This window comes from Pristiophorus japonicus, chromosome 2, assembly GCF_044704955.1.
Source record: "Pristiophorus japonicus isolate sPriJap1 chromosome 2, sPriJap1.hap1, whole genome shotgun sequence".
NCBI lineage: Eukaryota > Metazoa > Chordata > Chondrichthyes > Pristiophoridae > Pristiophorus > Pristiophorus japonicus.
The window spans coordinates 334,991,302-335,016,488 of record NC_091978.1 but is presented as its reverse complement, the minus strand read 5'-3'; the positions used below and the strand labels follow the sequence as shown (position 1 = coordinate 335,016,488).

General features: G+C 47.4%; 1 protein-coding gene across 2 annotated transcripts in view; it reads left to right on the top strand.

Moving 5' to 3' along the window:
• Nucleotides 1-17,986, top strand: part of mgst2 (microsomal glutathione S-transferase 2) — a 109,185-nt gene extending 91,199 nt beyond the window's left edge. The window contains exons 4-5 of one of the 2 annotated variants that reach the window (XM_070865455.1): nucleotides 16,166-16,247; nucleotides 17,705-17,986. In XM_070865455.1, coding sequence (XP_070721556.1) covers nucleotides 16,166-16,247; nucleotides 17,705-17,840 — 218 coding nt within the window. In that variant the 3' untranslated portion in view covers nucleotides 17,841-17,986. The remainder of the gene's footprint in view (nucleotides 1-16,165; nucleotides 16,248-17,704) is intronic. The other variant, XM_070865461.1, reaches the window with a different exon arrangement.
• The last annotated feature ends 7,201 nt before the right edge of the window (nucleotides 17,987-25,187 follow it).

Genomic DNA, 25,187 nt, shown 5'->3' with positions numbered 1-25,187 from the left:
GGGGAGAATGAGAAAGCCTTGTGAGTGGGGGAGAGAGAGAGAGAGCTTAGGGAGGGAGGAGAGAGAGAGAGCTTGGGGAGGGAGGAGAGAGAGAGAGCTTGTGGATGGGGGAGAGAGAGAGAGGGGGAACTTGGCGAGGGAAGAGAGAGAGCTTGGGGAGGGGAGAGAGAGAGAGAGCTTGGGGAGGGGGGAGAGAGAGCGCTTGAGGAGAGGAGAGAGAGAGAGAGCTTGGGGAGGGGAGAGAGAGAGAGAGCATGGGGAGGGGGAGAGAGAGAGACAGCTTGGCAAGGGGGGAGAGAGACAGTGTGCTTGGGGAGGGGGAAGAGAGAGAGAGAGAGCTTGGGGAGGGGGAGTGATAGCTTGGGGAGGGGGGAGAGAGAGAGAGAGAGCTTGGGGAGGGGGGAGAGAGAGAGAGAGCTTGGGGAGTGGGGAGTGGGGAGTGAGAGAGAGCTTGGGGAGGGGGGAGAGAGAGAGAGCTTGGGGAGGTGAGAGAGGGAGAGAGAGCTTGGTCGGCGAGAGAGAGTTTGTGGAGAGGAAAGAGATAGAGAGAGAGAGAGAGAGAGAGCTTGGGGAGAGGTGAGAGAGAGAGAGAGAGCTTGGGGAGAGAAGAGAGAGAGGGAGCTTGGGGAGTGGAGAGAGAGAGCTTGGGGAGGGGAGAGAGAGAGATTGGGGAGGGGAGAGAGAGAGAGAGCTTGGGGAGGGGAGAGGGAGAGCTTGGGGGGAGAGAGACAGCTTGTGGAGAGGAAAGAGAGAGAGAGAGAGCTTGGGGAGAGGTGAGAGAGAGAGTGCTTGGGGAGAGGTGAGAGAGAGAGAGAGAGCTTGGGGAGAGGTGAGCGAGAGAGAGAGAGAGCTTGGAGAGGGGAGAGAGCGAGAGGGGGAGAGAGAGAGCTTGGGGAGGGGAGAGAGCGAGCTTGGGGAGGGGAGAGAGAGCTTGGGGAGGATAGAGAGAGAGAGGGAGCTTGGGGAGGGGAGAGGGATGGGGAGCTTGGGGAGGGGAGAGAGAGAGAGAGCTTGGGGAGGGGAGAGAGAGAGCTTGGGGAGGGGAGAGAGAGAGAGAGCTTGGGGAGGGGAGAGAGAGGGAGAGCTTGGGGAGGGGAGAGAGAGGGAGAGCTTGGGGAGGGGAGAGAGAGCGAGCTTGGGGAGGAGAGAGAGAGAGCGAGCTTGGGGAGAGGAGAGAGAGAGAGGGAGAGCTTGGGGAGGGGAGAAAGGGAGATCTTGGGGAGTGGAGGGAGAGCGAGAGCTTGGGGAGGGGACGGAAGAGAGAGAGTGAGCTTGGGAAGGCGGGAGAGAGAGAGCCTGGGGAGGGGGGAGAGAGAGAAAGCCTTGTGAGTGGGGGAGAGAGAGAGAGCTTGGGGATGGGGGAGAGAGAGAGAGAGCTTGGGGATGGGGGAGAGAGAGAGAGCTTGGGGAGGGAGGAGAGAGAGAGCTTGGGGACGGGGGAGAGAGAGGGAGAGAGTGCATGGGGAGGGGGAAGAGAGATAGAGGGGGAGCTTGGGGAGGGATGAGAGAGAGGGGGAGCTTGGGGAGGGGAGAGAGAGAGAGCACGCTTGGGGAGGGGAGAGAGAGTGCTTGGGGAGGGGAGAGAAAGAGAGAGAGAGCTTGTGGACGGGAGAGAGAGAGCTTGTGGAGGGGAGAGAGAGAGCTTGGGGAGGGGAGCGAGAGAGATCTTGGGGAGGGGAGCGAGAGAGAACTTGGGGAGGGGAGAGGGAGATAGAGAGAGCTTGTGGAGGGGAGAGAGAGAGAGAGCTTGGGGAGGGGGGAGAGTAAGAGAGAGCTTGGGGAGGGGAAAGAGAGAGAGAGCTTGGGGAGGGGAGTGAGAGAGAGAGCTTGGGGAGGGGAGAGAGAAAGAGCTTGGGGAGGGGAGAGAGAGAGCTTGGGGAGGGGAGAGAGAGAGCTTGGGAGGGTGTTGGAGACAGAGTGAGGGGAGGGGGAGAGAGAGAGTGCTTGGTGAGGAGAGGGTGGAGAGAGAGAGAGCTTGGGGAGGGGAGAGAGAGAGAGAGCTTGGGGAGGGGGGAGAATGAGAGAGAGCTTGGGGAGGGGAGAGAGAGAGAGAGCTTGGGGAGGGGAGTGAGAGAGAGCTTGGGGAGGGGAGAGAGAAACAGAGCTTGGAGAGGGGAGAGAGAGAGAGACAGCTTGGGGAGGGGAGAGAGTGAGAGAGAGCTTGGCGAGGGGAGAGAGAGAGAGAGAGAGCTTGGGGAGGGGAGTGAGAGAGAGAGCTTGGGGAGGGGAGTGAGAGAGAGAGCTTGGGGCGGGGAGTGAGAGAGAGAGCTTGGGGAGGGGAGAGAGAAACAGCTTGGGGAGGGGAGAGAGAGAGAGAGAGAGCTTGGGGAGGGGAGAGAGAGCGAGCTTGGGAGGGTGTTGGAGACAGAACGAGGGGAGGGGGAGAGAGAGAGTGCTTGGTGAGGAGAGGGGGGAGAGAGAGAGAGCTTGGGGAGGGGAGAGAGAAACAGAGCTTGGGGAGGGGAGAGAGAGCTTGGGGAGGGCAGAGAGAGCGAGCTTGGGAGGGTGTTGGAGACAGAGCGATGGGGAGGGGGAGAGAGAGAGTGCTTGGTGAGGAGAGGGGTGGAGAGAGAGAGAGAGCTTGGGGAGGGGAGAGAGTGAGAGTTTGGGGAGGGGAGAGAGAGCGAGCTTGAGGACGGGATAAAGAGAGATTGGGGAGAGGAGAAAGAGAGAGCGAGCTTGGGGAGGGGGGAGAGAGAGTTTGGGGAGGGATAGAGAGAGAGAGCTTGGGGAGGGGAGAGAGAGAGAGGGAGCTTGGGGATGGGTGAAAGGGAGGGGTTGCTTGGGGAGGGAAGAGAGAGAGAGAGCTTGGAGAGCGGAGAGAGAGACAGCTTGGAGAGGGGGGAGAGAGAGAGTGCGTGGGGAGGGGAGAGAGAGGGAGAGCTTGGGGACGGTGGAGAGAGAGAGCTTGGGAAGGGGAGAGAGAGAGAGCTTGGGGAGGGCGCAGAGAGAGAGAGCTTGAGGAGGGGAGAGAGCGCTTGGGGAGGGGAGAGAGAGAGAGCGCTTGGGGAGAGAGGGAGAGCGAGAGAGCTTGGGGAGGGGAGAGAAAGCGCTTGTGGGAGGGAAAGAGGGAGATCTTGTGGGGGAAGAGAGAGCTTTGGGGAGGGCAGAGCGAGAGAGCTTGGGGAGGGGAGGAGAGAGAGCGCTTGGGGAGGGGAGAGAGAGAGCTTTGGAAGGGTGGGGAGAGCTTGGGGAGGGGAGAAAGAGAGAGAGAGCTTGGGGAGGGGAGAGAGAGACAGAGCTGGGGGAGAGAGCAGGGAGGGGTGGCAGAGAGAGCGCACTTGGGGAAGGGAGAGAGATTGGGGAGGGGAGAGAGAGAGAGCTTGGGAAGGGGAGAGAGAGAGCTTGGGGAGAGGAGAGACAGAGCGAGAGGAGGGGAGAGAAAGGGAGCTAGGAGAGGAGAGAGAGAGCTAGGGGAGGGGAGAGAGAGAGCGCTTGGGGAGGGGAGAGAGAGAGAGAGCTTTGGAAGGGTGGGGAGAGCTTGGGGAGGGGAGAAAGAGAGAGAGAGCTTGGGGAGGGGAGAGAGAGACAGAGCTGGGGGAGAGAGCAGGGAGGGGTGGCGGAGAGAGCGCACTTGGGGAGGGGAGAGAGATTGGGGAGGGGAGAGAGAGAGAGCTTGGGAAGGGGAGAGAGAGAGCTTGGGGTGGGGAGAGACAGAGCGAGAGGAGGGGAGAGAAAGGGAGCTAGGGGAGGAGAGAGAGAGCTAGGGGAGGGGAGAGAGAGAGAGAGAGGGAGCTAGGGGAGGGGCGAGACAGAGCGAGGGGAGGGGAGAGAGAGCTTGGGGAGAGGAGAGAAAGAACGAGCTTGGGAAGGCGGGTTGAGCAGTCTTGCGGGGGGGGGGCGGTGCGAGAGGGAGAGAGAGCTAGCTTGCAGGGGCTTGGGGGAAGAGAGATTGCTTGGGGGACGGGAGAAGAGAGAGAGCAAAACTTCGGGGTGGGGAGAGAGAGAAGGCTTGGGGCGGCGGGGAGAGAGAGGTTGATGGGGGTGGGGGAAGAGAAAGAACTTGGTGGGGGGGAAGAGAGCTGCTTGGGGTGGGGGAAAGAGAGAGAGCGAGCTTGGGGAGGGTTAAGAGAGAGAAGGGGTGGGGGATTGGAGAGGCGAGAGGTTTTTCCAATCCAGAAGTCACGACACTGTCACTATTTACTTCATACCGAATAAACCTGGTAACAATCTACACACAATGCCCGATCTATGGCCGGGGGCCGGAAGGGGGCGGGTGGGAGGGGGTTCATGCACTTGCGCTGGCGGGCAAGGGACTTCGGCTGCGGGGAGGGATGCACTTGCGCTGGGGTAAGCGACTACAGCTGGAACTTGGTGGTTTCTGGGGAGGTTTATCCTCTGTGGTTTCTGGAAGTTGAGGTGGATTGAGTTACAATTTGCAAAGTCAGTGAGAACTTGGGCTTGGCGGTTCCAGTTACACATTCCAGAGAAACTTCTGGATGTGGCTTATCCTCCAAGGGGACCAATCAGAGGCAAGGGGCGGCCATTTTTACAGTACAAATAAACGCATCCATTTTGAAAAGCTTGCTTTAATGGCGAGCTAGGAGGAGCAAGATTGTTCATCCCTGCTCCACAGTAAACTGCAGGCCACGGCAGCCTGCATTGCCCTCCACCCATGCCTCCCCCTTTCCCTGGATCTACCTGAGCTTCAGAGACCGGAAAACTGTGTCTGGAGTCCAAACATACTCTCGCAGGAGGCCCAATTTTGGATGAGCCTCAGGTTTCCAGCTTCTGGCATGTGCTTCAAGGGTATCGCCCATTGTGCACCTGAAAACGTGCCTAAATCATTTTTCTGGGCCAATACCTCTGACAATGCAGCATTCCATCAGTACTGCACGCAAGTGTGAGCTGTGAGGTGTTGAAGTCTATAGTGGGGCTTCAACCCACACCCTTTTGACTCTGAACCAAGAGTGCTACTAACTGAGCCAAGATAGTAGTCAGAGGAAATTTAATGTAGAAATTTCAGAGCGTTGGGCCAAGATGATGGAAGTATAATGTGGAGAAATGTAAGGTTATTCACTTTGGTAGGAAGAATAGAAAAACAGAATGGGGGCAGATGTGCCCCTTTTTGCGACACCCATTAAGCACTTCCACGGGGTACTAACACATTTCGCCCCAGGTGGGAGGCACTACCGGCTCCCGGGAAATTGCCCGGGAGTTTGCGGATGCTGCTGTCACGGTGACCCATCAGCGCCGCGCGCCAACCCCTTTCTGGCCCACGGGGCTGGGGCGAGAGAATGTCCATGCCTGTTTCGCGGGTCACGAAGCTGACCGATATCCGCTCACAGGGCAGAAGTTAAAGGGGAGGTCGCAACGCTCCACGCCGCTATTTTATATTTTTTGTCGACTCTCGGGTCGGCTACCATTCCTGTTTTTTAGCATGGTCCAGGCCGCCACCGTGCAGCCTGGCACTCCGTTTTGGGTGCCGGGCTGCAGCCCCGGTACCACACTGCCCTGGTAGTCCAGCGTAGGCCATCAGAGGTTGTGCAGAGTGCGCAGCAGCCCTCTCCTTTAAGCGAAGGGATGGGGAGGGGCATTGAAGCACGTCAGCACTACGTGGAGCATCTGCATAGCGTTCCCGATCGCACCCCGTTAGCGCAGCCGGTCCCGGCCTTAAAGGAAGTGGAGCACGTGAGATTGGGCTCCACATCATTTGAGGGGCAGTAAGCCCAATTCAGCGGCCGAGGCGGGCCTTCCCCGCCGGGTATGGAAGTGCCGCCCCAAGCAGGTTACCGCCCCCAATCGGGGCGCAGGGCAATTTCATCCCCAATAATTTTTGAAAGGTGAGAAACTATTAAATGTTGATGTTCAGCGAGATTTAGGTGTCCTACTACAGGAAACTCAGCAAGTTAGCATGCAGGTACAGCAAGCAATTAAGAAGGAAAATGACATGTTGCAAGGCGGATGGAGTACAAGAGTAAGGAAGTCTTACTACAATTGTACAGGGCTTTGGTGAGACCACACCTGTACGCAGTTTTTTCTCTTTATCTGAGGAAGGACATACATGTCTTAGAGGCGGTGCAACGAAGGTTCACTAGATTGATCCCTGTAATGACAGGGTTGTCTTATGAGGAGAGATCGGGTAGATTGGGCCTATTTTCTCTGGAGTTTAGAAGAATAAGAGGTGATCTCATTGAAACATATAAGACTCTGAGGGGGATTGACAGGGTAGATGCTGAGATTGTTTTGCCTGGCAGGAGAGTCTAGAACAAGAGGGCATAGTCTCGGGATAAGGAGTTGGCCATTTAAGTCTGAGATGAGGAGGAATTTCTTCACTCCGAGGGTTGTGAATCTTTGGAATTCTCTACTCCAGAATGCTGTGGATAGTGAGTCATTGAAGTATATCCAAGGCTGAGATAGATAGATTTTTGGACTCTTGGGAAATCAAGGGATATGGGGATCGGCTGGGAAAGTGGAATTGAGGTCGAAGATCAGCCTTGATCTTATTGAATGGTAGAGCAGGTTCGAGGACCCTTATAGCCTCCTCCTGCTCTTAATCCTTATGTTCTTATATGCTTATGCCATTGCAGGCGATGTGCTGGCTGCATTTCAATAGAGTGCAACAAAGCTAAGGCAGAGCCATAGGGAGAAAAACAAAAGGGTGGTAACTGCAAAGTAGACAAAATGGATCAGAATATCCTGTGTTTCATTGTTTCTATACTTGGGCCATTGTCACTCATAAATGCTTACTGGGAAATGTGCAGAGAAAGTGCTGTAAAGAGGAAAGTCTAATTTTGATCCTGGATTAAGAGAAGAATTAGCGTTATATTGGGTTAGAACATTATTTCCCTTCTGGTACTTGTGTTCAAATCAAACCAGACTAATCGGATATTCCTCTTCCTCTCCCTCCAACTATGGCCCAGAATTTTCAGTCAGCGGCAAAGCAACAGCAATCGCCGCTGACCTTGAAGAAAGCTGCCGACAAAGATCTTGCGATATCTGTGATGAAAACTTTAGCTTTCTCGGCCCTAATTTGATTGTAGTGCTGTCAAAAGGGGATCACCAGTGTAAGCAGCAGTGATGTCATCAAGCTGTCTAAGCAGCCAATCACATTGAAGAATTCTCACAGACTGCAAACCAGGAAATAAAAAGCACTGATTATCATTCACTTTTGAAAAAATTTACAGAGAACGAAATAAAGATTGAGACATACAAATGTTAAGGTATAAGCTGAAATATCACAAGCAAATAATAAAAAAATATTTTTATATTTTAAAGTCTAGCAATTGTTATAATGGAGAAATTTGACATTCCACAAATATAAAATTAGTTTATCAGGGTTGTTCAGTTAATATGCTGTTAAAACCCCAGTTAAATCTATTTCAACAAGGCTTAAATTTTTAATGTTTAATAGCGATATTAGAGCAGAAATTAGGGGACGTTTTTGTCAGTTCAAGTGATTTAACTGATTTCTGGCTATGGGGAATTCCACAGCGCAGAGACTGACTGACTGCATGCGCTAAATCCTGATGTTACGGTCAGTTTCAGAGGTGTAATAGCAGTGAATGCTGACAGTTTCGCCATTATTACCACCGCAAAATCCGGGCCAGTGTTTCTCGTGAGCAGGGTTCCCAGCAACAACAAAGAAATGCCCAAAATTGAGTTTAACTGGCATTTTCTATCAATAAAATGGCTGGCATATGGCATTGGAAATGTCTCCCTTAGTAATATGCTTCAGAGTTTTAAAATTAGCGAATTTTGGGGTAGCGTACAGGAGGCTCTACTCTTATTTATCCATATTGTACCTAGACTGCGAACATTTGATGCCAGCACTCCATTGCCCAGCCACTGTATCCTTAGTGTGGAAGTACAAAAAGATCGGGAAACAGAAGGGGGTTCAAATCGTTCTGTGTGAATCCATGGATGAATGTGTTAATGTATTTGTATAAAATAGCCCTCTTTGCTATTTTAATGAAGATGTTAACCCAAATGGGTTAATTTCATCTTTCAAAAAGCAGACAAGAGAAATGTCATGGGAACGAATTTGTATGTTCATTACTAGTATCACGCAGCTAAAACATCTGGTGAGACAAATGAAATGAATCATTTGGGAAGGTCAAAATAATTGTAAGAAATGTTGTTATAAATGTAGACTATCTTCTCATTTAGGAGTTAACTATCGTTAAAACAAAAATCTCTTGTGTCAAATATATCGGGTTGATTAGAAATGAATGTATGATTTTCGGATATCTTTCATTTGGGTATATCAGACTTGGCAAATTTACATCTCGTGTTCAAAGGCATTGAGATACAGTGAAATGAAAAATGAGGTGCATTTTATTTTATCAGCTTTCACAGGGTGGTTTCATACTGGGGAAATATTACGTAAAGCCTCTTCTGAGCAGGTGGTCATTTTGCTACTAAATGTTACATACCATAAACACTGCTGCAAGTTTGAGGAAAGTGCATTAATCATTCTGATTTTTACAGTTTTTATAACTCCTGTCCTGCCTCAAAGGTTCTGTTTCATGCTGCGGTGTACTTCCACTGGCATTTCAGGCTCTCCAGTACCGCATCGAGATGGCCATTCTTCGTACATGAGCCGAGACACCGAGGCCGGAATTTTAATCTGGAGGTGGCTCAGGAGCGGCGGGGCGGGGGTGGGGGGAGGAGGAGAGAGAGGGGAGGGGGGTGGGGTGAGGCGAGAAAGCAGTCGGGGAAACGCGGGAGAAGGGGTTTCCTGCTGGCCCGGCCGAGTTTAATGGCGGGGCCTGATTCGCATTTGAAAGGTCTGATTCCAGCCCGCAGCCAGCCAGATGGAGAGGCCGGCTGCTGTGGATGGGTAGGTCTGCGGCACAAGGCCACAAGAAAGAGGCAGTGAGGGATCAGGGTGGGCGGATCGGTGGCCAGAGGAGGATGGGGGATGTGAATCAGGGCCAGAGGATGATCGGGGCACTGGTTGTGGCCAGAGGAGGATCAGGGCCGTAGAAGCATCGGGTGGGGAGGGGTTGGTTGGGAGCTGGAGGATGATTGGGGCGGGAGGAGCATTTGGGGAAGGGGGAAAAGCATTGGGGTCGGAGGAGCATCAGCGGGGTGAGGGGTAGCGTTGGGGCCGGAAGAACATCGGCGGGGGGGGAGGGGAGCCGGAGGAGCTTTGGGGCTGGAGGATTGAGGCCGGAAAGGCGATCGGGGCGATGTCGTAGACCGGACGGTGGGGGATTAGAGGCCTCTAGGCTGGGGTGAATCGGAAGCCTAGGGGAGAGGTTGGGTGTTAGATCGGAGGCAGAGGGGTGGGGGGGTTAGTTGATCGCAGGGGATGCATATGAGGCGGGGGCGCTGGATCCAGGGGCTAGGTAAAAAGGCACTTACCTCCTGAATCCAGCAGTCCTCGACTTCCTTTTGCTGACGGGTTCCCCAAGGCCCGGGATACCTGACCAGCCAGAGTTAATTTGTAATGGTGGATCACCATGATGCACACCAGCCTCATTAGGATATTTAAATGGGCGACCCGCCTCCAGGGAGCGGGTTGGTAACCCCGCCCCTTCCGACTCCGTTAAAAACAGAAGTGGGTGGGTTGATGGGTTGGGGGCGAGATTCATTTTTTTAACTCATTAACTTCCCAGCCCACCCCAACCCACCCACGTTTTGGGGTTAAAATCTGCCCGCGAGCGTGGGCAGGCTATCTGATCTCGGGAGGTGTTTGCCAGTTATCGTGCCAAATTGTCACCCTGGATAACTCAGCACAAGCCAGGCACTGAACCTCGACGCTCCGTAGCATGTGCAGCACAGGAGCATGCCACATGCAGCAATTTTCAATCAAGCTGGCCATCCTAGACTGGGTGATGTGTAATGAGAAAGGACTAATTAGCAATCTTGTTGTGCAAAGCCCCTTGGGGAAGAGTGACCATAATATGGTAGAATTCTTTATTAAGATGGAGAGTGACACAGTTAATTCAGAGACTAGGTTCCTGAACTTAAAGAAAGGTAACTTCGATGGTATGAGATGTGAATTGGCTAGAATAGACTGGCGAATGATACTTACAGGGTTGATGGTGGATAGGCAATGGCCGACACTTAAAGATTATATGGATGAACTTCAACAATTGTCCATCCCTGTCTGGAGTAAAAATAAAACGGGGAAGGTGGCTCAACCGGGGAAATTGAGGATATTGCTAAATCCAAGGAAGAGGCATATAACTTGGCCAGAAAAAGCAGCAAACCTGAGGATTGGGAGAAATTTAAAATTCAGCAGAGGAGGACAAAGGGTTTAATTAGGAGGGGGAAAATAGAGTATGAGAGGAAACTTGCTGGGAACATAAAAACTGACTGCAAAAGCTTCTATAGATATGTGAAGAGAAAAAGATTAGTGACGACAAACGTAGGTCCCTTGCAGTCAGAATCAGGTGAATTTATAATGGGGAACAAAGAATTGGCAGACCAATTGAACAAATACTTTGGTTCTGGAAGACACAAATAACCTTCCAGGAATACTAGGGGACCGAGGATTTAGCAAGAAGGAGGAACTGAAGGAAATCCTTATAGTCAGGAAATTGTGTTAGGGAAATTAATGGGATTGAAGGTCGAAAAATCCCCAGGGCCTGATAGTCTGCATCCCAGAGTAAAGGAAGTGGCCCTAGAAATAGTGGATGCATTGGTGATCATTTTCCAACAGTCTATCGACTCGGGACCAGTTCCTATGGACTGGAAGTTAGCTAATGTAACACCACTTTTTAAAAAAGAAGGGAGAGAGAAAACAGGGAATTATAGACCGATTAGCCTGACATCGGTAGTGGGGAAAATGTTGGAATCAAAAATTAAAGATGTAATAGCAGCGCATTTGGAAAGCAGTGACAGGATTGTTCCAAGTCAGCATGGATTTATGAAAGGGAAATCATGCTTGACAAATCTTCTAGAATTTTTTGAGGATGTAACTAGCAGAGTGGACAAGGGAGAACTAGTGGATGTGGTGTATTTGGACTTTCAAAAGGCTTTTGACAAGGTCCCACAGAAGAGATTGGTGTGCAAAATTAAAGCACGTAGTATTGGGGGTAATGTATTGACGTGGACAGAGAACTGGTTGGCAGACAGGAAGCAGAGAGTCGGGATAAACGGATCCTTTTCAGAATGGCAGGCAGTGACTAGTGGGGTGCCGCAGGGCTCAGTGCTGGGACCCCAGCTATTTACAGTATACATCAATGATTTAGATAAGGAATTGAGTGTAATATCTCCAAGTTTGCAGATGGCACGAAACTGGATGGCAGTGTGAGCTGTGAGGAGGATGCTAAGAGGCTGCAGGGTGACTTGGACAGGTTAGGTGAGTGGGCAAATGCATGGCAGATGCAGTATAATGTGGATAAATGTGAGGTTATCCACTTTGGTGGCAAAAATATGAAGGCAGAATATTATCTGAATGGCGGCAGATTAGGAAAAGGGGAGATGCAACGAGACCTGGGTGTCATGATACATCAGTCATTGAAAGTTGGCATGCAGGTAGAGCAGGCGGTAAATAGCATGTTGGCCTTCATAGCTAGGGGATTTGAGCATAGGAGCAGGGAGGTCTTACTGCAGTTATACAGAGCCTTGGTGAGGCCTCATGTGGAATATTGTGTTCAGTTTTGGTCTCCTAATCTGAGGAAGGATGTTCTTGCTATTGAGGGAGTGCAGCGAAGATTTACCAGACTGATCCCCAGGATGGCAGGACTGACATATGAGGAGAGACTGGATCGACTGGGCCTGTATTCACTGGAGTTTAGAAGAATGAGAGGGGATCTCATAGAAATATATACAATTCTGACAGGACTGGACAGGTTAGATGCGAGAAGAATGTTCCCGATGATGGGAAAGTCCAGAACCAGAGGTCACAGTCTAAGGATAAGGGGTAAGCCATTTAAGACCGAGATGAGGAGAAACTTCTTCACTCAGAGAATTGTGAGCCTGTGGAATTCTCTACCACAGAGAGTTGTTGATGCCAGTTCATTAGATATATTCAAGAGGGAGTTAGATATGGCCTTTATAGCTAAAGGGATCAAGGGGTATGGAGAGCAAACAGGAAAGGGGTACTGAGGTGAATGTTCAACCATGATCTTACTGAATGGTGGTGCAGGCTCGATGGGCCGAATGGCCTACTCCTGCACCTAGTTTCTATGTTTCTAAGCCATCACAGGACTTTAGATTTGGTGCACTTCAATGAAAATGAATATGAAGCTCAGTCAATAATTCAAAAAATTATTTTTTCATACTTGATTTATTGTTGTTGAAACTGTGGAATTTAAATTAAACTTTTTTTGTAAAAAGATGGAGGAAATTTGACAGCATATGTAAGCGTGTCCAATACGGCAAGCTGATATGGATATTCTCCCATTAAGGGGAATGTTCTGTCCAAATCTTGTTCCAAGTACCTATAATTTGTTTAGGCGCCAAACTTCAGCTTCACAAGGTTAATGTCTGAGGTTTATTGTAGTTTAAGTAGGCTCGCTGCTACTGTCTTAATAGAGGCTGAAAAGGGAATGGTAGAACTGACTGAGATTTAACTAGGCACTTTTGAACCAAATATACGTTAATACCAAAAATCAATTAATTGTCACATCATTGATTTATACATAACCTGCTGTGCAACATTTTGTCTGCAGTTCTGACTTTTTACATTGAAGGATATGATTGTTGGTACCTGTTAATGTCGATATGGCTTCAGTGGGAATGCTAGCTTTGTTTTGTAACTGCGTCACAGTAAAGCTGATGGAGAGACAGGAGATGGTGCTATTCAGGGCCAGATTGTGACAGGGATTTGGCCTGTTCAGGACAGCAGGATACATGTCCAAAACTGAGAGAATGAGAAAGGCTTCTGTGGAATATATAAAAATCTATCCCTAGATTGTTAATAATAACATTCACATTGAAGCATTAAAACAAATGCCAGACTCATTTGTGAATCTAGCATCAAATTCACGACCCATCAAATTTACTTGTGCAATTTAATTCATCATAGCAATTGACTATAATTATAAAATGTTAGTGTTAAGACTTTGTTGTTGTTTTGTGTAAAATTAGTTTGAGGTGTGGTTGTTGAAGTAGAGATGAGATGCTTCCTCACAAGAATGGAGAAGGGAAAAAATCCAGGCGACTAGGTCGAGTCATGCAGTGTTTTCTTTTTATCCCTCTCTCTCTCACACTCGCCATATACACTCTCACTCGCTCACACACGCACTCTCTCACACTCACACATTTGCATTCTCTCAGACACTCAATCGCTCTCTCTCTAATACACTCACACTCTCTCACACACTCAATATCTCTCTCTTTCACATTCACACACTTGTACTCTCTCTCTCTCACTCACACATTCGCATTCTCTCAGACACTCAATCGCTCTCTCTCTGTAATACACACACTCGCACTCTCTCACACTCTCAATCTCTCTCTCTCTCTCACACACACACACGCATTCAAAGGGAAACGAGGGAAATGGGGATCGGGCAGGAAAGTGGTGTTGAGGTAGAAGATCAACCATGATCTTATTGAATGGCAGAGCAGGCTCACGGGGCCATATGGCCTACTCCTGCTCCTATTTCTTATGTTCTTATGTTCTTCCCCCTCTCTTCTTGGCCTTCTCTCCCGGGAGGGAGATGAGGTTGATCAGCCACGAGCGGTTTCTCGCAACAGGCTAATTTTTTTAAAAGACAGGACATTGTCTAGAGCTACAGTGGTTAAGATAATAAAAACAGAAAATGTTGGAAATCTCAGTGGGTCATGCAGTATCTGTGGAGAGAAATAGAGTTAATGTTTCAGGTCTGTGGGCCCAATTTTCCCCAATCCCTTTTTTCGGCGCACTTACCCTAAATGCGCCGATTTTGCGCGCTGGAAACGGCGCCGAAAAAAAGTGGCCCTATCCTGCCCACTCTGCCGAGTCTCCCATGTCCCAGTGTGGCGTACATAGTGCAGTGGGGGGTGGAGCAACAGCCCAGCACAGAAAACACTGCCGGCAGCTATCCGCATGCGCAGTGGAGTCTGCGCGCATGCTCCTCATCCTCCCAGCGTGTCCTACAGGCTGTGAGCAGGACCCGATGCTCACAGTCCCTATCCCTGGCCGAAGGGACGCCCCGATGTTCGCCTGGTGAGTGGGGAATATCCTGCAGTATTTATTCAGGGTTGCAAGAGTTGTCAGAAACGGAGTGCAAAAGTTGGGAATTTGGTAAGTGGAAATTCGGTGCAGAGAGGGGAAGGAGGTTCTGTTTTTTTGGCTTCAATACTTGTAGTGGTTCATGTTACATATTTAAATATTTCATATAATCTACCTATAACTTAAACTAGATCAAGTAATGAGTTAAAAATCTATAAGCTAAGTTGATTAAATAGATGTTGATAGGTTGTTTCCCCTTGCTGAGATTAGCCAGTTTGGACCCAAGAAAGATGGATCAGAATAAATGGTGTGAAGCTCGGAACTGTGGTGCTTTAAATGTATTAACCTGCGTCGAATTCTTAACTGCCCGCAATGTTTTTCAGAGCTAGCCACATACTCCAAATCGACTTAGGTCAGTGTAAGTTTTAGCTGGCCAAAATGGCATAAATGGCCAAAACTGGCGTAAGTGGCTGGGAACGCCCCCTTTTGAAAAAAAAATTCAACTAAAAAAAATGTACCTAACTTTACTCTGGAGCAAGTTTATTGAGGAAAATGGAGTCTTTTAACAGGCCAGAAAAAACAACTTATTCCAAAAAAATTGGAGCAAGTCATGGCCAAAATTGGGCCCTGTGACCCTTTGTCAGAACTGGTAAATGTTCGAAATTAACAGATTCTTAAGGAGCACTGAAAGGGAGAGGGGAGAAAAGAACAAAAAGGAAGGTCTATGATATGGTGGAAGACAGGAGAGATTTGAAAGTCAAAAGGGATGATGGGCCGACTTGAGATGGTAATGACAGAAGTTAGAAAAAGATGAGTTTAGATAGGGTGTGAATGGCAGAATAATTACCAGCTGCCATGGGAAACAGAGAGAAAAAAAACACATAAGATCGGTGACGGGGGTGGGGGGTAAAAGAAAAGGAGGAAAGGGAAAAAAATAAGGGCAGAGTTTATGGTCTGAAATTGTTGAACTCGATGTTGAGTCCAGAAGGCTGTAAAGTGCCGAAACGAAAGATAAGGTGCTGTTCCTCGAGCTTACGTTAAGCTTCATTGGAACAATGTAGGAGGCCGAGGATGGAGAGATCAGAGTGGGAATGCAGTGGAGAATTAAAATGACAGATGACTGGAAGCTCGGGGTCATGCTTACGGACTGAATGGAGGTGTTCCGCAAAGCGATTACCTGATCTGCGTTTGGACTCCCCAATGTAGAGGAGACCACATCGTGAGCAGCGAATATAGTATACTAAATTGAAAGAAGTACAAGTAAATCCCTGTTTCACCTGGAATGGAGTAGTTGGGGCCCTGGACAGTGGGAAGGGTGAGTCTTTGTATTAGTGGTTAAGATAAGGCTGATCGCCCATGAGCAGCTTTTCTACCAGCCTATCTCAGCAAAGCATTCTTACTAAATTTAAAGACATTACCTAGGACTACGTTTTAGTTTTAACTGTTTCATTGCCAGACAGCGTAATTAAAATTATAAATGCACTATATCTTCATGGGCTCTTGCTGAAATCTTCCTCTCTTCTTGTGAAGGTGCTGACTCTTGTCGGGGTACTGCTCCATGGGTCACCAGCACCTCAGCTAAGTAGCCATTCTTTATGTGTGAACCTAAAAGATGAGTGTCAGCAGACTATTTGATTGAGGAGAGCATCACAGTTTCGCCCAGTCCAGTGCTCACCTTATGTCCATACACAGTCGCTTTCCAGCTGGATTAACGTGATCAAGTGCTGGAACCTGAGTGAATTGTTTTCAGTCCCTCCACCCTGGGCCCGTCACCAACAAGAGCCATTGAAGCCGGTTGTTCCACCCAGCATATACATCTTGTTATAAAGATGTACAGAAAATTCAGTGTCGTCATTTCAGTTTGTCCTTTGGTTACCAGACTACTAAACATCATCAGTGTACTTCAATTAATATGTTCTCCGATTTTGGAAACTGTTCTAACTGCCTTCATGATTATTAACTATCTCCTGAAACATACAAAATATACTTTGTATTTGTTCTTGCACTGCAACAATCATAAAATTGATAAAATGTACCAGGATTTGTTTGATTTTAAATGGATGATTTTGATTGCAAAAAAATCATATTTTATGACTTTCCTTCATTCAGAAATCACCTCCATCTTTGGTCTTGTCTACCTGTTTAGTCGGTACATGTACTTTATTGGATATGCAGACTCAACAAAGGGAAGGTATGAGCTTAAGTTCTTCCTAAGGTTTTTTTTCCCCCTCTCTCATTCCTCTTTTCATGTTGTACACCATCTCCAACTGGGAGGACAGATAATGTAATTTGTTCCCAGGAACCCTGTCGATTGCCATCTGTTTGGAACTGTATGAAAATGACCTATGATAACTCTGCTTCCAATGCTTTTTCCTCCCTCTTAATTTTTTTGTTTGGGGTGGGGGTGGTGGGTAGAGAATAGAAAGTGACTGTCCCTCACATAATGGCTCTCTGTGACCATAAACCACTTATCACATGTTGTGTACGAGATACTTGGTTGTTGAGTTCAAATTCCTGCACTACCACAGTCCATTTGAGAACATGTAGAATATTGCTTCTGTTAAATTTATTGGCCTAGAAAATTGGTCCATGCAGCCTGGACTACTAAGGCCCTAATATGGCGGCCCGTCATATTGAGTAAGGACAAACAAATCTTTACACACAAGAGCCAGAGATCACCTGGAACAAAGTGGTCAATAACTTACCTGAATGTGGAGCTGTGAGGAGCAGGCTCGGCCACACATTGAAGGACCCGATTGCCGCTAGAGTAAAGGAAGAAAGAACTTGTATCTATATAACGCTGTTCACAATCTCAAGGTGTTCTAAAGCACTTTACAGCCAATGAAATACTTTTTGAGGTGTGGTCACCGTTGTAACGTAGGAAACACAGCAGCCAATTAGGGCACAGCAAGAAATGAAATAAATGACCAGGTGATCTGTTTTTAGTTGTTAGCTGAGGGATAAATATTGGCCAACACAATAGGGAGATCTCGCATTCTCTTTTTCGAATAGTGCCGTAGGTTCTTTATGTCCACCTGAGAGGTCAGTTGGGGCCTTGGCTTACTGTCTCATCTGAAAGACAGCACTTCCGACAGTGCAGCACTCCCTCAATACCGCCAGTCTAGATTATGTGCTCAAGTCTCTGGAGTGGGGCTTGAACCCACAATCTTCTGACTCACAGGCGAGTGTAGTACCATTGCGCCATGGCTGATACCTTACAGATTGATAGATGCTGGTTGCACCCCATAACCTCATCCAAGTGGTCATTCTTCATGTGTGTTGCCAGAGGCTGCCTGCTGACTGTTCCTCTGTGAGGGGCATCACAGGCAAATTTGTCGTTCCCACCTGCGAATCCGCCCCATAAATTTTCCAGCAGGAATAGCTAGTGTTGAGGAAAGGAAACTCTAATCTTGTTTTTTTTAAAATATTTTCCCACCGAGGGACAGTGGAGAAAATTGTAGTGACCCCTACTGTATCTCTGGCTGAGTTCAACTAACAGCACAGACCACAATAGTTGATACATTTACCCACTGAGCCACTATGAGCTGGAAATGGAAAGACATGGACTATGAAAACATCAAGTATATTTAAAAAATAAATTGTAGTTAGATAATTGTGTGATTATAATGCAAATATTTCTGTTTTCAGGATTCCTGGATTCAAAATTGGCCTGGCGATATTGACAATATTAATCAGTCTGAGTGTTGCCGGGATTACAAATTGCATGATTGACAAATATTTTGATTTCAACATAGCTAAAAAGATCAGCAAATTGTTTTTGTAATGTGCAAACAGTTGATCAAATAAAAAGCTGATAAATATTGTATGTTTTATGCTTTACATATAGTAAATATGAAGACATACTTTCTGAAGATTTGTGGTTCATGTATGTGAATTCAACATGGTAAAATAAAGTGTATCATCAGTGCTTTTTGCCTCTAAAACACATTGTAACACTGTATTAAAGGTACCTTGGTCACCTTACTTTGCTTGTAACTTTTTAACACAAGGGAAGTGGAACAAGTTTGGGTAAATTACGTATAGTGAAAATAATTAGCTCCTAAATAGTCTCTAAATATTAGTGCAGGTACCCCAAGTCCCCCCAAAGCATGTACCTCAACTCATTACCCTCATTGCTGTAATTTTCCAGTCCAAACATTTGCTCACCATTGCACTCAATTTTACACCATGAATGTTTTCCCAGATACAGGTGGCATCTGCCATCTTCAGTCTGGATTCTGTCCTAGGGCAAGTCTTAACTCAAGTCTCACACATGAGATTCTTGAGCCACATACTAGGGAGGAATCCTGAGATGGTTTCCTGTTGCCTTCTTCATGGCCTTTATCTTTAGAGTATCTTCTCCTAGGTGGGCTGCAACAAAGGCTAAAGACCTGAGTGAGGCCGACCACCCACCACAACCATCAGATGCAAGTATCCCCGCTGGATGTCAACCATTCAGAGCTAGCATTTCTGTCACCATGTGCCTGGGCTGTCTAGAGTGGGGCTCAGAGGCAGGAATACTATCACTGAGCCACTGGGTACTCTGTCCAGATGTGAGTACCCTGCTGGATGTGGCCCCAGTATAGAGAGATCATATTCTAGTCTCTACTCAACAGGGCTATCTGGAGTGAGGCTCAAACCCTTCACCTTCTGACCCAGGTGGGAATGCTACCACTAAGCTAAAGCTAAAGGCTCACTCCACCCAGTAGGGTAATGGTAGGGAAATTTGGGTAGAGGGAAGGGAAAGAAGAACTAACTGGCATTAATACAGAGGTTCAGGACTTCCCAATGTGCTTCAGAATGAATTAATTACTTTTGAAGCACCCTCACTGTTGCTATGTAGGCAATCACAGCACACATTTTGCTCAAAGCAAGCTTGCACAAATGGCAAATAAAATGCATTGTTTATTCTTTATTTTTTGGGGAGTTAGTTGAGGGAAGAAAGTTGGCCAGGCCAACTTCTTGCTCGTCTTCAAGTAGTGCCATGGGATTATTTACATCCCCTTCTCGTCACTTAGCATCTCGCCTCCAACAATGCATCATTTCCGTCAGTCCTCGAGTTATGTGCTCGAGTCCTGGGATATGGCTTAAACTCACAATTTTCAGACTTGGACGCAAGGGTATTAGCCACTGACCCAAGCTAACACTATAAAAACTCTTGCAAGATTAAATCCAAAAGCTTTATAAAAAAACATCTGCAGATCTCCATGGTACTGTACATGGCAAGGAAGAGATAAAACTGTCGCTGTGGGCAGAAGATATTCCACATCTCCACATAAAGAATTTGGAAAGAAGTTTGTAAGAGATCAGCTCAGATATGTGAAGCTTATGTTGACTGGAAAATTACTTTTTTCTCAGGTGAAAAAAGGCATAAATTTATTTCCCTCACATATCACAGTTGCATAAATAAATCTTTGCATCTTTTTATCTTTTCTGTCCATCTGTTTAGTTATGGCATGGTCTCTACAACAGAACTTAGTGTTATGTGAAGGTTCTGCTTCAATAAACATATTTAAATGTTAGAACTTTTATTCAGAACCTCACTCTAAACTTGAGTAACTGTATAGTCCTTCCTGAATTTCTTCTATACACACACACACATACACACAAGTCACTCTTGACATTGTCTGTCCAGCGCTTCCTCGGCTTCTTGTTCCATCTAATTCAGTATGCAGGGCCATTGAAAGGTAATCTAGCTGTTAACATTCTTGAAACATGCCCAAATCAGTACAGTCACCTTTCATGGATCTTCTGTACAATGTGTTTCTTGTCCAAGCCGTGTCCTTGAATCATTTTTGATTCTTTGTATCCTGGATCTTCTCAACCAACTAATTTCTTCTGTTAGTATCTTTTGCTTGATAACTTTTCTCATGTTCCAACACTGATATATGCAGCTCGAGTAATGTTCAAAAATATGACAAAATATAAAGAATAAACAATGCCAAATTTCAAAGTGCAAAATTTAATTTGTTATTCATGTAACATGCTATATGTTCTATCCAAACTCCTTGAATATAGCAATAAATACTGTTTTATTTAGCAAAGTTACCTGAGAAAAACCTGAACTTATGCTTTACCTTGTGTTGAAGATTTATATAAAAAAAACCAATTCTGATTATTTTTAGTGCTTCTAAAAAAGGTTTGCCCGTGGAGTTTTTTCCTCAGTAATTTCCCATTGATATCCAGAAGTAGAGGGCAGCGCTTGCAAACAGCAAGTTCCAGCACACACTATGAATGGTTAGGCTTGCTGTTTATCATAAAAACCTCTCGTTGTTTGGCACAAATGCACATCAGAAGCTGTCATCTGCTGCCTTACTTAGTCTCTGCATGTGATACCGATAGTCCGAACAGCCCCGTAAACTCAAGCTTCTGACTTCTCAAAGATGCACCTGTTTTCGACAGAAATTGTTGTTTGAGCCATTACATGCAAGGATAGGTGCATTGTGTAGGTTGATTTGTTTAACACTTGTAAATGAATTGTCTTTATTATATTACAACCTTTAATTTCTAGCAGTAAATCCACAGTTTAGTGGTGAAACCAAGATGGCAGCCAAAATGTTTTTCAAATACATTCTTCGTGACTTCCAGTGGTTCACCTTTATTTATTGGAAGCTTGAGCTAGCATTTATTTTGGATTGTTTTTCACCTGAAATGTTCTTGCCCATGTTCAATTGGTGCCTTTCTACCTCTTCAGTTGTGCTTTGTTGTTTTAGCCTCATCATCATCATCATCATCATAGGCAGTCCCTCTGAAACGAGGAAGACTTGCTTCCACTCACAAAGTGAGTTCTCTAGTGGCTGAACAGTCCAATACGAGAGCCACAGACCCTGTTACAGGTGGGACAGACATTTGTCGAGGGACAGGGTGGGTGGGGCTGGTTTGCCGCGCGTTCCTTCCGCTGCCTGCGCTTGACCTCTTCACGCTCTTTGCGTGAGACCGAACCAAAGTACTTGTTCAATTGGTCTGTCATTTCTTTGTTCCCCGTTATGACTTCCCCTGATTCTGACTGCAGGGGATCTACGTTTGTCTTTACTAATTTTTTCTCTTTACATATCTATAGAAGCATTTGCAGTCCGTTTTAATGTTCCCTGCAAGCTTCCTCTCGTACTCTATTTTCCCTGCCCTAATCAAACCCTTTGTCCTCCTCTGCTGAGTTCTAAATTTCTCCCAGTCCCCGGGTTCGCTGCTATTTCTGGCCAATTTGTATGCCACTTGATTGGCTTTAATACTATCCCTGATTTCCCTTGATAGCCACGGTTGAGCCACCTTCCCTTTTTTATTTTTACGCCAGACAGGGATGTAGAATTGTTGTAGTTCATCCTTGCGGTCTCTAAATGTCTGCCATTGCCCATCCACTGTCAACCCTTTAAGTATCATTCGCCAATTTATCCTAGCCAATTCACGCCTCATACCTTCAAAGTTACCCTTCTTTAAGTTCTGGACCATGGTCTCTGAATTAACTGTTTCATTCTCCATCCTAATGTAGAATTCCACCATATTATAGTCACTCTTCCCCAAGGGGCCTCGCACAACAAGATTGCTAATTAATCCTCTCTCATTACACAACACCCAGTCTAAGATGGCCTCCCCCCAGTTGGTTCCTTGACATATTGGTCAAGAAAACCATCCGTTATGCACTCCAGGAAATCCTCCTCCACCGCATTGTTTCCAGTTTGGTTAGCCCAATCTATATGCATATTAAAATCACCCATGATAACTGCTGCACCTTTATTGCATGCACCCCTAATTTCCTGTTTGATGCCCTCCCCGACATCACTACTACTGTTTGGAGGTCTGTACACAACTCCCACTAGCGTTTGCTGCCCTTTGGTATTCCGTAGCTCCACCCATACCGATTCCACATCATCCAAGCTAATGTCTTTCCTTACAATTGCATTAATTTCATCTTTAATCAGCAACGCCACCCCGCCTCCTTTTACTTTCTGTCTATCCTTCCTAAGTGTTGAATACCCTTGGATGTTGAGTTCCCAGCCTTGGTCATCCTGGAGCCATGTCTCCATAATGCCAACCACATCGTATCCGTTAACTGCTGTCTGCACAGTTAATTCGTCCACCTTATTCCGAATACTTCTCGCATTGAGGCACAGAGCCTTCAGGCTTGCCTTTTTAACACACTTTGAGCCTTTAGAATTTTGCTGTAAAGTGGTCCTTTTTGTTTTTTGCCTTGGGTTTCTCTGCCCTCCACTTTTACTCTTCTCCTTTCTGTCTTTTGCTTCTGTCTCCATTTTGTTTCCCTCTGTCTCCCTGCATTGGTTCCCATCCCCCTGCCATATTCGTTTAACTCCTCCCCAACAGCACGAGCAAACACTCCCCCTAGGACATTGGTTCCGGTCCTGCCCAGGTGCAGACCGTCCGGTTTGTACTGGTCCCACCTCCCCCAGAACCAGTTCCAATGTCCCAGGAATTTGAATCCCTCCCTGCTGCACCACTGTTCAAGCCACATATTCATCTGAGCTATCCTGCGAATCCTACTCTGACTAGCACATGGCACTGGTAGCAATCCTGAGATTAATACTTTTGAGGTCCTACTTTTTAATTTAACTCCTAGCTCCCTAAATTCGTCTCGTAGGACCTCATCCCATTTTTTACCTATGTCGTTGGTACCTATATGCATCATGACAACTGGCTGTTCTCACCCTCCCTTTTCAGAATGTCCTGCACCCGCTCCGAGACATCCTTGACCCTTGCACCAGGGAGGCAACATACCATCCTGGAGTCTCGGTTGCGGCCGCAGAAACGCCTATCTATTCCCTTTACAATCGAATCCCCTATCACTATTGCTCGCCCAATCTTTTTCCTGCCCTGTGCAGCAGAGCCAGCCATGGTGCCATGAACCTGGCTGCTGCTGCTCTCCCCTGATGAGTCATCCCCCTCAACAGTACTCAAAGCGGTGTATCTGTTTTGCAGGGGGATGACCGCAGGGGACCCCTGCACTACCTTCCTTGCACTACTCTTCCTGTTGGTCTTCCATTCTCTCTCTGGCTGTGTACCCTTTACCTGCGGTAAGACCAACTCACTAAATGTGCTATTCACATCATTCTCAGCATCGTGCATGCTCCAGAGTGAATCCACCCGCAGCTCCAGTTCTGCAACGCGGGTCGTCAGGAGCTGGAGGCGGATACACTTCCCGGACACGTAATTGTAACTTATCCCCTAGATTAACTTAATTTGGCAACCACAATGCTAAAGGTTACTTACTGAAATAGAAAGGAAATAGAAAAGCTACTTACCAATCATCAGCCAATCACTCACCCCTTTGGCTGTGACATCACCTTTCGATTTCTTTCTACTTCTTTTTTGCCTTCTGTCCCTGTTGCAGCTGCTCAAGCTGGGCCTTTATAGGCCTCTCGACTCTCTGTCGTCGGAACTCCCGCCTTGCTGACTCCCCGGTCTCACTGACCTTTATAGGCCTCTCGACTCTCTGTCGCCGGAACTCCCGCCTTGCTGACTCCCCGGTCTCACTGACCTTTATAGGCCTCTCGACTCTCTGCCGCCGGAACTCCCGCCTCGCCTTTTTTTAAAATGGTCACAAATCTGAGACACAAGTGTGATGTAAAGTTTGCAGGTGTAAAAGTGTGATACAAAATTTTAACAGGTACTAGATGTGAGTGTGTATATATATTGTTGGTAATGTTCAAAATAAATCACAGGTGAGCTTACTTATATTTGCTGAATAATTTAGTATATTAGTTTGAAGTGAATTCTTCACATGCAGTTCATCCCCTCCATCTCATATATATTCACCTGGAACTTTGCTTGAATGATACTTTCCCCCCTATTCTCACTGTAATGGTTCCAAGGACAAAACATTTAGGGGTCGAAATTTGGTTGCTAACGCCGACTGATAACGCCGGTGTTAGGTGTTAATTGGGAGTTAGACGGTTGGGAGTGGTGCTGGGTGCTGTTCATGCCTGACGCGAAATTCGATGGTAATTTTTTAAGGGCATTAAAACGTTACGTCCCACCAGATAGCGCCATGAAAATCATGATGTCAGTCAGCGTGCAACGCCTCCTTGGCACCCTTCTCGCCACATTCACTTTTGCCGCCTCACTTAAAGGCTGGCGTCCATGGTGCCTGAAAAAGTTGGACTGCACAAGGCAAAGAAACTAATCCAGGGTGTTATTTAAACAGAGTTGCAGCTGGGGCTCACAGGTCTCGGTCAGTGCTGCATTTGATGCTCACACAGAGAGTAGGGTGTTGGTGTCATACTGCTGTGGACTCATTGGATTGACTACTGGTATCTGGGACACATTGGGTTCCATCTCAGATAAATTTGAAATCTCTATTGCGATGTGATCTATGCCAAGTGATGGGGGCAGTGATCGCACACCACCTCGTCCTGCGGCGCTGACTTGAAATGTGTTGGCTGCAGAGACAACTTAGAGCAAATATGGATTCTCCCCAGAGGAAGGCCCCAGACAGCGGGCAGGAGGCCATACACACGCAGGGATAACCGTGCGCATTATTCTTATCTTGAGATGTCCAAGGAGCAGTGTTTAAGAAGGCTGAGGTTCCGCAAGAAGGTGGTCACGGACCTTTGCAACCTTCTGCAGACATACCTGGCAGCTGACATCGGCACCAGGACCTCGCTGTCAGTGGCAGTGAAAGTGACAGTAACACTGAACTTCTGTGCTACCAGCTCCTTCCAATCTCCTGTAGACGATGTATGCAACATCTTGCAGTTTGCAGTACATTGCTACATTTGTCAGGTGACCAATGCTCTCCACGGCAACAAATGGACTACATCAAGTTCAGCATGTCAAGGGAAGACCAGGCTGAGTGCACCCACGGCTTTACCAGGGTAGCAGGCTTCCCCAGGTTCAGGGAGCCATTGATTGTACGCATGTGGCATTCTTTGGGAAACGCAAGGGATTCCACTCCCTCAATGTTCAGCTGGTCTGCGATCACAGGCAGATGATCCTCGCTGTCAATGCCCGATATCCTGGCAGCTGCCACGATGCCTTCATCCCGCGGGAGACCACTGTGCCACGACTCTTCACGCCACCGTATGAAGGCCGTGGCTGGCTCCTGGGCGACACTGCCGCGGTTGAAAGGGCTGCTCGTCAGAGACTCATCGTTCATCGATTCCAATGAGTGAGTCTTGGCGTG